Genomic DNA, 15,762 nt, shown 5'->3' on the forward strand with positions numbered 1-15,762 from the left:
CCAGAAAAAACAGCACATTTGGGTCCAACTGATTATGCAGTCAGATTGGAATTAAATATCTGTGCTGTTTTCCCATATCAAAAAAATATTCTGGTTTTTAAAAAATTAATATGCTGGAAAGCAGGATTCTGGAGTGGGTTTTTTGAGGTGGAAATGTTCTTGGTCCCTGGAAGCATTTTTACGCATAGGAAACATGGGACATATTATCTGTCACTCACAGTTTAAAGTGGTAGAGTCCTCGAAGAACTATACTAAGGTAAGTAAGCAAAAAGGGTAAATCAGCTTTTTCAAGAGTAATCAAGAGTTGAAAGTTTAAAGGTATAGTCCTAGAGAACTATACTATTGTAAGAAAGCAGAAAGGCTCTTTTAAGAGTAATCAAGGATTTAAATTTTAAAGTGGTACAGTCCTAGAAGAACTATACTATTGTAAGTAAGCAAAAAGGGTAAATCAGCTCTTTTAAGAGTAACCAAGGGCAAAGGTTGATAGATGTAATCCCCCCTCCCCCGCTGACTTCTCCAACATATCTGCAGAAGCACATTCACATTGCTTTTAAATCTTCAGAGTTTATATTATTTCATTTCTATACTCGTAATAAAATTTCTATACTCAAAATAAAAAGCACAGAACATTTAAAAAATGTGAACTTTTTCCCACCAAAGAAGCACTAAATTTTAACAGCATTAATCCTTGAACGCACTTCTGTTCCAAGCCAGCTACTTACCCTTCCTGGAATCACCAGATTGTCAATGCCTATCAAATCTTTTTTCAATTCATGCAGCTTCTGGAAGTTTTCCATCTTTAGCATGCTACTGTGGAGCTGAACCACCAACTCTGAGATCTCTGCCAGAGCAGCTGTGAAATGTAAAATACACACACACACACACACACAATTTCAAACTTGCTGTATGGGAGCTGTTGTGTGTATTCATATTGATTTTCCCCTACCCACGTAAGAGTCTGTGCTATATTTTTTGTAAACTCTAAACCAGAATGGTTGCATGGGGTAGACTGGAAGCGCTGTAACGGGAACAGCCAAGATCCTAATGGATTATCTTTGTGTAAAAGCTTGACAGAACAGAAATGACCGGCTCCTGTGGCATCTCCTGCTACATCTCTCCTCTGTTCCTTTTGCCCGCCCACCTCACTCTCTCAGCCACTCTGAGAAAACGTCTGCTTTCTGAAGGAGAGAGCACAGGATGCCGTTAACGCGATGGTGACAACACACTATTCAAAAGCTCTGTAGCACAACAGATAGTCTCTAGTGAAAATTTAGGGTTGGATCTTGTGACACCCCCCCACCACCACCTAGTTCTCTTTCCAACACTGGACAAGACATTTCCTCATCAGGGGAAGTCTTGCTCCAACAGAAAAAGTCACTGTCCACTGGAGCACGTCATTGAAGATCAGCTTAGTGGAAGACTGCCATAGGGTCAAATTGCAGGATCCAGGCCCTAATAACCAGAACTGCAGCAGAAGTAAAGCAAGGAGTTGCAGGCAGAATCCCAGCCATCCGTGCCTGTCAAAGCAAACAGAATTCTGCTTCCCCAAGGCTGTTTCACCTTTCAGAGGCAGCCTTTGTTATTCTGGCTACCCAGAGCTATTTTCACAGAAACCTGACTCTTGGAATTGATAAGTCTGTGGTGTTTCCCTTCAAGGTCAGGCAACCATCTCTCTCCCCTAGTATGTAAAAAGTAAGCAAGCGAGCTAAGAATCACACTGAGAAAAAGAAAAGATGCTGCACAAATTTCCAGCAATTAAAAAGAAATATGCATTGATCTGAGTATATCTCAAAGTGAACCCTTAGCATCTGTTCCACACTAAAACAGCTAATATTTGAAGCTAACTTTTCCCATCCAATAGCATCCATGTTATTCTGGATGGCAGCACAGAAAATATTGTGAGGAGGTTGAAAGCCTGAAATTGATAATTCTCAGAAACAGAAGGGCTGCTTCTGTGTATTGTTTAAACTTTTTAAAGAGGCTGTATCTACAGAATATATCTCATTGCCATGACTGAAGCGTCATCATTACCATGGAGGAAGCCTAAGGCATAAACCCATGGCATTCAAACACAAATAGCTTTAAGTGTTTACTCTTTTCTTCAGCTTTCTATGTTTAATTGTTTGCAATAGCAGCTAGAAGGGGAGCATAAACAATCTGAGCTGTCTGCCCCCCACCGAGGGGGGCACTAGGCAATTGTGGTCCACCTGAACACATGGTTTTGTCTTGTACGGCGTCAAACCCATGGTTTACCAGGGTCAGTCTTGTGTTCGTGACAAGCAGTTCTCCAGGATGTCAGGTGGAGGATCATTTCAACAGGAGACACCTGGCACTGAACCTAGGACCTTCAACATGCCAGGCAGACACTTTACCACTGTGGCACAGCCCAGTGGGATGGACTCTTGACGCTTTCCCCATGTGCTATTTTCCCTCTATTTCAAGCCTTTCTAGCTTAGGAAGAGCTTTCCAAACAACTCACCTCTGGAGTCCCTGAAGTCCACGTGGTTTGGTGGATAATGTTTACAGAGCCTTTCCATTATCTGCTTGTAGTGCATAAGCCGGTGCAGAGGCCTGAGCAGGAAGGTATTGAGGGGTAGGTAACAAACTTTCTGCATCTCAAAGTCCCTGCATAAAGTTTCCAGCTTCCGTGAGTTCTTGATCGCATTCTCTAGCTCAACCAGAACCTCACTGTGCTTCCGCAGATGAATTGTCAATTGCTTGAGAGAAGCAAAGAGATAAAGAGGTGACCCGCCCAAGAACTGTATGGGTATTAACTCTAGCACACTGGATCTCAAGATTACAAAACTGATATCGTTAGAGAGAACATTACACAGTTTTACCATTCACTACCTTCTGTCCATTGGCTCTAAAGCATCAATAATAAACAATTTCTTGTATGTTAATCATTAACACATTAGTGTTGTTACTATTAGTATTATTCTTACATGTTCGATTCAACCTCAAATAAGAAATGGAGTTCCCATTAACACTAGCTCATTAAAACAAGACATTTTTACAGACTCAAAATGCATCCCAGAGTCTGGGCCAAGAGTAAAGAGAGCTGAGAGTATGGAGAATCACCTCACAGGTCCATTACATTAACCCCAGACTGAGTTTGGTCCCAGGAGATCTCATTGAGTCACTTCCTCCTAACTTGGGCCAGGTGCTGTTCCAGTAGACTAACCTCATTCGTATTTTTAGCACAAATATTGGTACTTTCAATGTAATTTTTACATACTTTAATTTTTTAAAGTAAGAAGAAGAAGAGTTTGGATTTACACCCTGACTTTCTCTCTTTCATATAAGGAGACTCAAGGCGGCTTACAAACTCTGTTCCCTTCCTCTCCCCACAACAGACACCTTGTGAGGTAGGTGGGGCTGAGAGAGTTCTGAATGAACTGTGACTAGCCCAAGGTCACCCAGCAGGCATGTAGGAATGGGGAAACAAATCTGGTTCACCAGATAAGACTGTGGAGGAGTGAAGAATCTAACCTGATTTTCCAAATTAGAGTCCCCCTGCTCTTCATCATGTTGGCCCCATGGTGCAGAGTGGAAAGCTGAAGCACTGCAGTCCAAGACCTGCTCATGATTTCAGTTCAATTCCGATGGAAGTGAGTTTCAAGCAACTGTCTCTAGCTTGACTCAGCCTTCCATCCTTCTGAGGTCAGTAAAATGAGTAACCAGCTAGCTGGGGGTAACAGATGACTGGGGAAGGCAATGGCAAACCACCCCATAAACATAGTTGTGATGTGACGACAACCCATTGGTCCATAATGACCCAGTGCTTGTAGTGTAGACTACCTTTACCTTTTTAATTTTTAAGTATACATTTGCTGCTCTTCTAATAAACCTAAAGAGTATCTAGAAACAACAGTTCAAACAACAGTTCCACAGATTAAAATCCACTAAAAATTATTTATTGTCTGCTTGAAATTTTAATCCATAATTCAATGAAGTCATAACAAGTAATTTCTCATTATATTAGTACCCTACATCATTATCCAAAGGTCTTCTTTACAAATAATATTTTGCAGGACTTCCTAGAAGTGATGGGAGTTGACTGAAGAGAGCTGATATTCTGTATTTCAAAAAAGTTAAACCTATGATGTCATATTGAAAAATCAAAACCAGGGATCCTCTCCTACTTGTGGAAAACAGTTCAATTTAGTGCTGTTTTTATACCGTGGAGAAATGTAACCTAAGGGGAAAAAATAAAGTTGTGGACACATAAAATCTAGATGTTTGCAAACAGTCCAGGAATTCACTGACTAGCTTCTGTTCTACATTATGACAAAGAAGACATTCCTGTGGATCCATCTCATCTACCTCCAGGATAAAAAGTAATTCATACCTTCATACTCTGAATGTTCCTCAGCATAACGTCCCCAATTCTTTGGTAATCTCCTTTCAAATGGGCATTAGATCGCCCTTCCCTGACAACAACAGAATAATTGGTCAGTCATATATTATAACTGAATTGTAACTCAGAGAGAATGAATATTTTACATTGAAAAGAAATCCCGTTTCTCCATGCCTTTAGAATTGAATCTTCTTAATGGGCTGTTAATTCTCACAAGAAGTACATCCTTCATTTGCAATGGTTGCATTTGTAATGGCACAGAGACCATGAACTCTGCAAGGGTATTAAATACTGAAGACAAAAGGACACAGGGTGCAACCTTGTGAAAGCTTGAAGATAGAGAACCCAGGGGTGGGAACAGCCATGATCCTGTGGACCAGCGGCATAGTGACAAGGGGGCGGGGGGCTCCACGACGCACCGGGCACACGCCTGTGCGGGGACGTGCCTGGGGCATGGTGGGGGCGCAGCGTTCCAGAGTGGGGGCAGGAGGGACGCAGGGTGCATGCATGCCCTAGGTGCAGTTCCCCCTTGCTCTGCTCCTGCTGTGGACCAGGTGCAATGCTATGTACCACAGAACACTTCAGAAAAGATGAAACTGAAGGGAAATTTAGCCATAGCAGCAGTAGAAGAAGAAGAAGAAGAGTTGGCTGTATATCCCCCCTTTCTCTCCTGCAGGAGACTCAAAGGGGCTTACAAACTCCTTACCCTTCCCCCCTCACAACAGACACCCTGTGAGGTAGGTGGGGCTGAGAGAGCTCAGAAGAACTGTGACTAGCCCAAGGTCACCCAGCTGGCATGTGTTGGAATGTACAGGCTAATCTGAATTCCCCAGGTAAGCCTCCACAGCTCAAGCAGCAGAGCGGGGAATCAAACCCTGTTCCTCCAGATTAGAGTACACCCGTTCTTAACCACTACGCTACTGCTACGAAGAAGAGTTTGGATTTATACCTCTTCTCTCCTGTACGGAGACTCAAAGGGGCTGACAATCTCATTTCCCTCTCCCCCCTCCACGACAAACACCCTGTGAGGTACTAATGTTTCTCAATAATTTTTTTTATGTTTGATTCAAAGTTTGGTCCACAGTAACCAGGGTAGCCCCTAGAGAATCATCAATGAAATCTACAGGAAGACACTAGGATTTTAAAAGCAACAGCAACATGCCATGAAAAAACTACTTTAGCTCCATGAATCTTGGCATTTTAGCAAATAAGCAGGGTTTTTCCAGGCCCAGGATTCCAAGTGCTCAGCCACAGGTCAATTCATTGAACCATCACAGATCTAAGCCGAATTAAGCCCCCAACCCACTGGCTGCAACGAACTTCAAATACACTAAAATTCAACCATATCATTTCACTGTTTTAGAACTGGAAGACAATTCTAATCACTCTTAAATGACATGTCAGATGTAGTGGAAGCAATAAAAAAAAGTATGCCTGCAGAAAAACCACTGGTTTGCAGATCAGGTTTTAAGTGGTTTGAGATCACAGTAAAACTACTCCAGTGCTATTTAGAAAAAACCCTTTCTTTGTACAGAAACTCTTGCCACAGACTGAGGCTGCAGTTCCTCTTACAGCCCCATCTGAAATGGGGGCCATCGGCCACTGGGAGCAGCAGGGTGGCCATGCCAGCAGTTTCGTCCCCTCCGGGGCACTTACCCAGTGGTGGGGTGAATCACTGTCATGTGGCGTCCGCCACTCTCCCCAGGAGGGGGGACATGGAGCAGGACACTGCAGCACCATCCCTGAGCCTTCACTACCAGTGGAGCGGAGCCTTTGCTGGTGTTGTGCTGGTGGGCCACAGCCTGCATTTACACCAGCTTTTTGCTGACCTAAGTGTGGGGTGGCCCATTGAGGCTTCTTGGAGGCAAGGGGGCTTTTTGCCTTCCCCATGTCACTGGGAAGCCTCTTTGGGGGTGGCAGCTGGGTGCAGCCACAGAGCTGTGGCCTGGCACTTGGCGCAAGCATGGGAATGCCTGTTTGTTTGTCATGCAGTATTGGAGCATTCAAGAAATATACACAAGGCTTGCTTGGGAATAAAAAATAAGTTGTGTAGTTGTTTAGATCCTTGCTGATATGTCTTTTTTACTAATTTCAAAAGAGGTTATTTCCATAACCAGAAATGTATTGCAAGACACAGCTTAATCCATGTGGCTTAAACTAAAAAATAACATTCCAGCAGTTCTAATTAGTAAAGATATTCTAATTTGCATATCGCATCCTTACTACATAGCCTCTTGTATATTATTTCCTACTTGGAAAAGCACAAGAGAAGGAATTAATTTCCCAAACAGAAGAAACTGCCAAATTATCTCAACATGGCAGCAACGTTTTCAAAAACCCATAAACATCATGTGATCATCCTAAAAGACTTCATGTTCATTTCAAGAGAGCAAGAAGAGTTAGCTGGCTGTTTTATCTGTTGTCCTATAATTACATCCCGGAATACAGCATCCTCCTGCTTTTATCTTCGAACACGCTCAGAACCAAGGAAGCAGAACAAAGTAATAAAATATATTCCTGAAATGAATAAGAGAGACCAATGCAACCAAGACGGAAATCTTGAGTGTAATGCTACATTTTAATGTGGCGGGTCCCAACTTGGGGGCTACGTGAGAAAAACTCCACAATGGCTGGCCACCCACTTTGGGGGCACTTGGTAGAATTGCCTGACAGTTGAGGGATGGAGAGACTGCCTGCCTGCCTGCCTTTTCAACGACAGTGGAGAGAGCACATGCGTGGAGGGGCACCACAAATGTTGTGTTTTTAATACTCCTATTTCGTGTTTGTGATCCCCCACTTTCTAGTTCTCTTAAATCTCCCCCGCCCCCCGCAATTTCCTTCCCCAAGACGTAGCCCCCCCCCCCCCCCGAAAAAATTGGGTGGAAGTGGCTGGCAAAGCTGAAAATCATGGGCTGGATTGGATGCAGGATGGGGGGGGGCACAAATACACTCCCTTTGCTTGTCAAACTACTGGGAGAAATACATGAGTATTATTGTTGTTGCAGCAGGAAACTTGACTTCTCTCCTTCCCTGTTCCTACCCATAAATCTTCTGTGCTTTCGGCTTCTTTCCTTTTCCCTGGCAATTCTTTAAGAGTGCCTCCATTTTCCAATTATCCTCCCAGCTGGGTGCTCTGTACTTCTGGACTGAGAGGCTGAAAGATACTTATCCTCTTTCCCTCTTCTCCCTGCCACCACCACAGGAAATGGGCTCTTAAAGAGCTCTCAGCTGCCCCCAAAGCTAATGGAAGAGAGGCTCTTAGTCCACACTGGATCAATACTATGGTGACTCTCCCACACCCTAGCCCTTTGCATCACATACTCAGTCATCACAAGTTGGGTGTGACTAGCAGCAAGTATCCAGGGGATGTATTCTGTTGCTGGAAGTCTCCTTAGGATGTTGTCGTCCCCCCCACCCACTGCGCTGCCACCAAAATTTAACTGAGACCAACCTACCCCCCCCCCCCCCCCATGCAGCAGCTTGCAGCTCCCAAAGTGCATCCAGGAAAGTGAATCCAGGAAAGTGACTGTGAATCCCAGAAGACTCTAATCTGCCTTAGTGACCTGCCAGAATATGTATCTTATGGCTGGCAGTTGTGGATGGAGTTGCAAAGTGCCTCCGTTTACTGAGGCACAGAATTCCTAAGCCTTCCTTTTTCTCAGGGGAAGCACCGGGTAGGAACATCTCCGTGAAACTTCAGGCCTTGAGCTCAAAGAGCTGATCCTGTGTGAGTGTATAGCAAGTCACCCATTCGATTTTGGGGACTTCAGGGACTAATGCAGAATGCAAGTTATTCTGGCCAAGTTAGCGATCTGGTTTCTTTTGTGTGACCATACAGTTTTGGAACAGCTTGCCTCCCTTCCACTTTCCCCCCACCTCTGACCAATGTTGTGACTAAATGATTTAAATCTCTGTGCTTTCCTACGGCCTCTGCATTCCAACCTGGGGTACACATATCTTCAGGAGTACCCTCCAGAGCATTTGGGGGTACATGAAACAATTATGTAATGGGTTTGTGAATATGGTTATGGGGGTAGTTTTATGGCAATGGGTTGCCAAGGGGTACACACGTGAAAAAAGGTTGGGAGCGACTGGCAATCTGACAAATTTGTTAGGAGGATGCAGTCCACTGTCAGGCTGACAAAATATTGTCAGCAGTGAAGGCAATTATTAAGGAAAGCATCCCTGATCTCTTGTGGGGTTGGATCCTATGGATCTGTACCACTAACAATAGGGCTTTCCTTCAGCGCAAGGTGCCTTCCCCAAATGCAAGAAGTTCTTCTACTGGAAGAAGAGCCCTTGAACCAGAGGGAAACATCTTGTGCTGGAGGAAGGCACTACTGTTAGCAGGACACAACCTTGGACTGTACACTTGTTCTTTTAAAAAGGGCCATGAGGCCAAATACAAACCTGCCTCTGTCCCTCTTCTCAATATGTGTAGACTGCATGTCTCTCCAGTAAAAAAGACACACTTTTAAAAAGAAAATGTTTGCTTCATGGGCTTCTTCTTTAGCAATTTTGTCCTGAGAGTCACTACACTACTTTCTTTTGGGGTATGCATAAAAAGGTAATGAACGCATACCACAGATGCATATCTGCAAGCACACGCATTGCACAGATACACATTCCAGGGAGATGCAAAACATCTGTCTCAACTGAGAAATGCTAATGAATTAGTTGATAAAGTGATGGCATACAACTCCACAGCATGCAACTCAGAGCTTTTCTCTCTAGTCCAAGACATTATTGCCAAGGACAGTTTCCTGACAAGTAAACATTCTGAAGCCGGAGGGATTTTTTTTCTCCTGAGTTTCTTTTGTGGGGAGAGATGGACGTTTTGGGAAAATCTGAACTATATGCAATATTTACTTTTCAATCAAACCTATGCTGTTTTTAGTGATTTAACAATGTAAGTTGTGCCACTGATAACTATTAGGCACATTTATGGAATTTGAAAGTAAAATTTCTTCATTTTCCATAAGAAAAATTACAAACATACACAATACTTGAAGAAAAGTTGCAAACTGCACCTTGTGTTACCACAGCACATGTATATTTAATTTTCGACATCTGAAAGGCAGGACAAAAATAAAGTTGGAAGCAGAAAACATTATGCAATAAACTAAAGGAAGTGTATCATTTGAACAGACACCGTTTAATAGAACAACATTCTTGAAAATGTTGTAGATGTGTACCATATAAGAGATATCTTTTCAGTGCTCCCCCAAATTTCCCAATTTTTCTTCTCAAAAACTGAGACGATCCTCTGACATGCTATACATTTGGAATGAATGAATGGCAGAGAAGAATCAAATGGCTGCCCACCAAAAGCTACACCAGCGCACAAAGCTACAGAGCAGCAGGGGGAAGCATTAGACTTACGCTTTCTTTCCTCCACCCTTAAAAAAAAACCCCAGGGACTACAACAGCGCATTTTAATTCACCTCCAAGCTGGTAGCCAATTTTGAAACTTCTAGCTATTTTCTGAAAAGTAGCACTTCAGCATACCGCATGGAACAGTTCAGTTACTCTGCCAATGCAAAGACCTTTACAGCTGTAATTCCACACCCCTTTTATTGGCAGTTACATCTTCTGAGATAATTTAATTACATCAGGGGAACAGTGAAATAAAAATACCTTGTTGATTTTTTGCCAAGATCAAATTTTCTAGGCTGGCCTTATTGAAATTATATAATCAATATAGGGCAAGTTAGCAATAAGTGTGTTCTTGTAAAGAACATACTAATTAGGCGCAGCCAAGTTGAAGAACATACCATAACAGATAGCCTACCAAATGCATGCATGAATATATATGCACAACCCTGCACCTCAGAAAGAGCAGGATATAAAGGACAGTTTTTATAAACCCTTCTACCAACAGGAATGTCCACCAGCTCTTATGCTGGGACTCAGTTGTCAGTCAATTGCAGCCAAGGCTATTCCATCCTGTGGCTGGCATGCACCGAGTTCAATTCCTGCTATGAACATACGATATGCAACAGGCTCCTGGTAAAGGACTAGCTGCTAGCTGCTAACATGGAAGCCACCCTGCAAGCACAATTCTTTTAACTGTTTAAAGATGCATCCTTTTAACATTCAATAACCAAAAGATGATTTAGGGATTTTAACTGCAGTCCAAGAAAACAGAAAGCTTTCTGGCAAGAACTGGCAAAAAAGAACTGTCATGACATTGGACAACTACATTTATGGCATTTCCCCTGATTAAAAGTGGTTTTTGAACAATTTGTATTATCTATGGCCTAATTAAAAAATTGCTTTCATCTTGATGTGAAAATTGACTCCAGTGTAAGACCCCCCAGCCATATGTCAAGACACCTAATCGCTCGCTATGTGTTGCTCTGTCTGATTGTAGGCCCTCAGGCGTCCAGAAATCTTTACAAGAAACATGCCTTCCAAATACCACAAGAGGTTCATAGAGGCAAATATATTCAAAGGCCATGCTCAGTGATAAAACCTCTCAATTTCCCCAGGAGTATAACGCAGCTTTTACATTCATTCTTCGTAGTAATTTGCTTTAGAGATTAAATAAGCAAACCAACGTTTATTGCCCAGTAATTAAGAACATAAGAACATAAGAACAAGCCAGCTGGATCAGACCAGAGTCCATCTAGTCCAGCTCTCTGCTACTCGCAGTGGCCCACCAGGTGCCTTTGGGAGTTCACATGTAGGATGTGAAAGCAATGGCCTTCTGTGGCTGTTGCTCCCGAGCACCTGGACTGTTAAAGGCATTTGCAATCCTCAGTCCAAGGGATGCAGATTGAGTAGCCATAAAATGAGGCTTCCTCCATAAATCTGTCCAAGCCCTTTTAAAGCTATCAGGTTAGTGGCCATCACACCACCTCCTGTGGCAGCATATTCCAAACACCAATCACACGTTGCGTGAAGAAGTGTTTCCTTTTATTAGTTCTAATTCTTTACTGGCGCCAGTAGATGCCCCTGGTTTGTGTGAAGAGAATTTCTCTCTGTCGGCATTTTCTACCCATGCATAATTTTATAGACTTCAGTATATCCCTCAGGCGTCCTCCTCTCCATTAAAGGGTTACAAGCGCTGCAATGCTTTCCCTCACTTGGGAGGTTGGCAGTCCCTCAATCATCCTCATTAAGCCCTTCTCACTTTTTTATCTCTTCGTATGCTGGGATGGCGGCGACCAGGGCTGAACACGGGTACTCCAAGTGCGGTCGCGCCAGCTTTATAGGGGCATGACAATCTTTTGCGGTTTTATTCTCAATTCCTTTCCTAATTATCCCCAGCATAGAGGTTTGCCTTTTTTTTCACAGCTGCCGCCATTGGTTGACGTCCAGGACTATCAGCTAATTTAAATCCCTTTCCTGGTCTGTGACGTGCTTTTATTTCAGCATAATGTGGAAGTTTGGATTTTTTGCCCCCTATGGCATGCTTTGCATTTTGCTACGGTGAACTGCATTTGCCATTTCTTTGCCCACTCACCCTAATTTATCAAGGTCGCGGAGCTCCTGTGATCCTTTGTGGTTCTCACCGCCCTACATAATTTGGTATCATCTGCAAACTTGGCCGCCAGCTACCCACCCTACTTCAGGTCATTTATGAATGGGTTAAAGAGCATGGATCCCAATATGGATCCTTGGGGACCTTCCTCCCTACATCTCTCTCCATTGTGAGAATTTCCCGTTGCCTCTTTGCTTCCTGTTTCTCCAACTGGTTTTATTCCATGGGGACTTCCCGTCTTATTCCGTCATTGCTGAGTTTTCTCAATAGTCTCTGGTGGGAACTTTGTCAAAAACCTTTTGGAAATCCAAGTAGACAATGTCCACTGGTTCCCCATATCCACATGCCTGTTTACATCCTCAATAGTAAGTTTGTAGACAGGTTGCCTCCTGCCAAAAGAAACCATGCTGACTCTCTTCTCCAGCAGGTCTTGCTTTCTACATGTTTATAATTTTATCTTTGTGACAGATTCTACTAATTTACCAGGAACAGATGTCAAATGACTGGCTTCTGTAATTTCCGGGTCCCCTAGATCCTTTCTTAAAGATTGGTGTGACATTAGCCCATCTTCCAGTCTTCAGGGATGGAGCCTGATTTGGGATAGGATTGCATATTAAAAGTGGGAAGATCGAATTTTGTTGTAGGCTGCGAGCCTTGGGTAGATACAATCTGGGCCAGGGGATTTGGTAACATTAGTTTATCAATGGCTGGAACTTCTTCCTTGTCTACCACTATCTTTGTTAGTTCTCCCGGTTAAGCCTCCTAAAACTTGGTTCAGGTGGGAATTTTCCTCACCTCCTCTTGGAGTGAAGACAGGTGCAAAGAATTCATTCAGCTTTCTGCAATCTCCCTGTCATCTTTAGCACACCCTTTGTTCCTTTGTCATCTAACGGACTACCGCTTCCCTTGCTGGCGCTTCCTGCGATGGCGCGGAAGAACTGTTTGTTGCTGGTTTGACGTGTTCACGCAGCCATGTGTTCCTCATAATCGCTTTTATACACGGCTAACTTGGCTACTGCCTGTTTGTGTTCTCTCTGGTATTCTTTATCAGTTAAGTTGGACTTCATTTAAGACATCTTTTCTAATAATTTCCTCCAGCGTCCCTTGTTTAACCAGTTTCTTTTGGACTGAAACGCTTTAACCTACGGAACACATTCAGCTGGGCTTTTGTGACGTGTTTTTGGTAACCTCAAACATCTTGAATTTTGGCCTCTCTTGATTTTCCTTTCAGCTTCCTGCACTATCCCTGTGTTTGAAATTTTGCTGAGCAGTCATAACTTCACGGTTGTAGCGTGCGAGATATTACTGAATCTGGCAACATTGTGGTGCAGCTGTTCCTTCGGCTCCAACAACACTGACTTCCCGCACCAGGTCCTGGGTCCCACATGAAGATTAGATCTAGGATCACATCTCCCTGGATTTGGTTCTACAACCATCATACCAGCAGTCATTTAGCATATCCAGGAATGTTCTCTCCTTACCATGGCTGAACATTGCATTTCCAGTTTATATGGGGATGGATAAAATCGCCCATTACACGACATTTTGCTTTTGTTGGCCTCTGGAACACTTCCATCTCAGGAATACTCTTCTTTGCGCTTTGGTCAGGGGCGATAATATATTCTAATGTTAAACTATGCTTCACCCTGGTATTGATATCCACAGTGCTTCTGTGGGGAATCAGCTCCCCCATACATTGTCTATTTTATGTGACACTATGCTCTCTTTGATGATGTAGAGACCCTCCACCCCAATAAACCCTGTCCTATATCCTTCCTGAGGCCTGTAACCTGGGATAACAGCATCCCACTGGTTCATTCCACCATGTCTCTGATTACCCACTATATCAATGTCCTCCTTCAAAACTCTGTACTCCAGCTCCCCATTTTAGGTCAGATAGCTTCTACTAATAGCATAGAGACACTTGTATACTCTGTCTCTAATAACCTGGGATTTATATGTTGCCCTCTAGCCTTTTGGGCCTCTTTATCACATTGCTGTGCTCTTCACTTGTATGTGGTTGTTTAAAATACTCCCTTCTCTCTGTCATCCCCATGGACTCTGTATTCGAACCCGAAGTCACCTCAGCTCCTGTCGGCTTTCCCCAGGGATCAGTTTAAAAGCTGTTCTGCCACCTTTTTTTTTTTTTTTTAATGTTGACCAACCTGGTTCCTCTTTGGTTAAAGATGAAGCCCGTCCCTTTGTACAGGCTGCTTATCCCTGCTTCCCAGTTCCTGACAAAATCTGAAGCCTCTGCCTTGCACACCTTCTCATCCGCAGCATTTGGACCACCAGCGCCTCCGGCTTGCCCTAGCTTCGCCTCTTGGCGATGGAACGGAGTAACTGACCCTGAAGAATGCCACCTTAGCAGGGTCCTGGTTTTAACCTTTTCCCTGTAGCCTAAATTTGGCTTCCAGAACCTCCGGCTACATTTCCCAATGTCATTGGTACCAATGGACCACAACTGCTGACTCACCCCAGCGCACAATCCCTACAACAGCCCTTTCTATCTAGGCGATGGCGGTATCCATAACCGCGCCAGGCAGGCAAGTCACCATCACGATTATCCGCGCCTGTCACCATTAACTCTGCTGTTCCTGATGATCAGATCACCCACTACAAAGACCCCCACCTCCCGAGGGTATCAGTCGCGAGGATATCTGACCACCAATGGAAGGGGTCCCATCGAGATTATCTTCCCCACGGACTAACTCTGTCGCCAGACTCTCATTCTCGCGTCGGTGCTGGGGACCCGGCTGCTGGGTCTAAACTGTTTGTTGCCCTCTCTGCCTCTCTCAGCTTCTCCAGATTACGCGGCTTCAAGGCGGACAGTTCCTTGTATGCCAGAACTCATTACTGTGAGGGCACACCCACGACTTCTGGCCTGGTAGTGGTCATACATGTGACCTCAGTGCAAAACACTGGGAAGCCCCATCCCCTGCTGGCTTCCTGCCTTCATCTGCTTTTGTTTATATATTTAGATATTAAACTTTTGGTCAGTGCCCTTTGAGCTATCTGTACCTATCCTCGAAATGTCCTTATTGTTGTTTATTTATTTATTTTAAAAGAAGAAATTGCTTGGCCTTAGTATAACCATGTCAGAGGGCCTTTGAACTAAAGACTGAATGACTCACCTCAGGGCTGACTTTAGGCCGGGACGGTGGCTTCTGGCCAACCTGGTGGGCCCCACCTCCAGCAGTCTCAGCTCTTAGCAACCTTACAAGGAGAAAAAGAGAAAACCCCTGCAAACCCCTGTTAAAAATACACTGTTTTAAAAGATGTGGCTTTGAGAAAAGCCCTCCAAAATGAACACCAGCAGGTCACTCTGCTCTTCCTGGCCAGTTGCCTTGTCCACTGCTGCTGAATTGTACTTCTTCCCTGAAATTTTTCGAAGAAGCTCAGAGCCAGCCCAGTTAGCTTTCAGGCGGACAGTTGATCTGCCCATCATGTTTTTAACTTTCCCTTCTTTTCTACTAATTGCAGAATGGTCTGTTTTATCCTCACAACAACTCTGTCAGGGAGGTTTTGCTGAGAGACAGATCACCTGGCCCGGATTCACCCAGCAAGATTCATGAAAGAATGAAGATTTGAACCATCAACATGACACCATCTATCATCCAAGAAAGACTCAGGATCATCTAATTGCTTCAAGCACTTGGGAAAATCATGTCTTTGTTTAGTTTTTAAAAGAATACTATACTCTGTTCCACAGAAAGATGATTGTTCAGTCAGTTAAGGTGCAGTGGCTGGGAAAATTATATGCTTTCCCATCAGAAAATAGTATCGAATGAATATGAAAATTATCATTTATTTTTACACGCTGCCTTTGTCAAAATCATTATTTTGTGCATTATTGAACATGATACTTTGATTCAAGAGCTTTTATGCTAAAATTTATTTTTGCTTTCAAACGGAT

The 15,762-nt window shown here is 43.6% G+C and overlaps 1 protein-coding gene across 1 annotated transcript in view; it reads right to left on the reverse strand.

Annotated features, from left to right (window-relative positions):
- FARP1 (FERM, ARH/RhoGEF and pleckstrin domain protein 1) overlaps window positions 1-15,762 on the reverse strand; it is a 224,522-nt gene that overhangs the window by 16,490 nt on the left and 192,270 nt on the right. Inside the window, exons 18-20 of the mRNA XM_048494114.1 lie at window positions 4,352-4,433; window positions 2,480-2,717; window positions 723-853 (exon numbers count right to left, since the gene is read on the reverse strand). Of these exons, the coding sequence (XP_048350071.1) occupies window positions 723-853; window positions 2,480-2,717; window positions 4,352-4,433 (451 nt within the window). The remainder of the gene's footprint in view (window positions 1-722; window positions 854-2,479; window positions 2,718-4,351; window positions 4,434-15,762) is intronic.

The sequence above is a fragment of the Sphaerodactylus townsendi genome, linkage group LG04 (genome assembly GCF_021028975.2).
Source record: "Sphaerodactylus townsendi isolate TG3544 linkage group LG04, MPM_Stown_v2.3, whole genome shotgun sequence".
NCBI classification, from domain to species: Eukaryota; Metazoa; Chordata; class Lepidosauria; order Squamata; family Sphaerodactylidae; genus Sphaerodactylus; species Sphaerodactylus townsendi.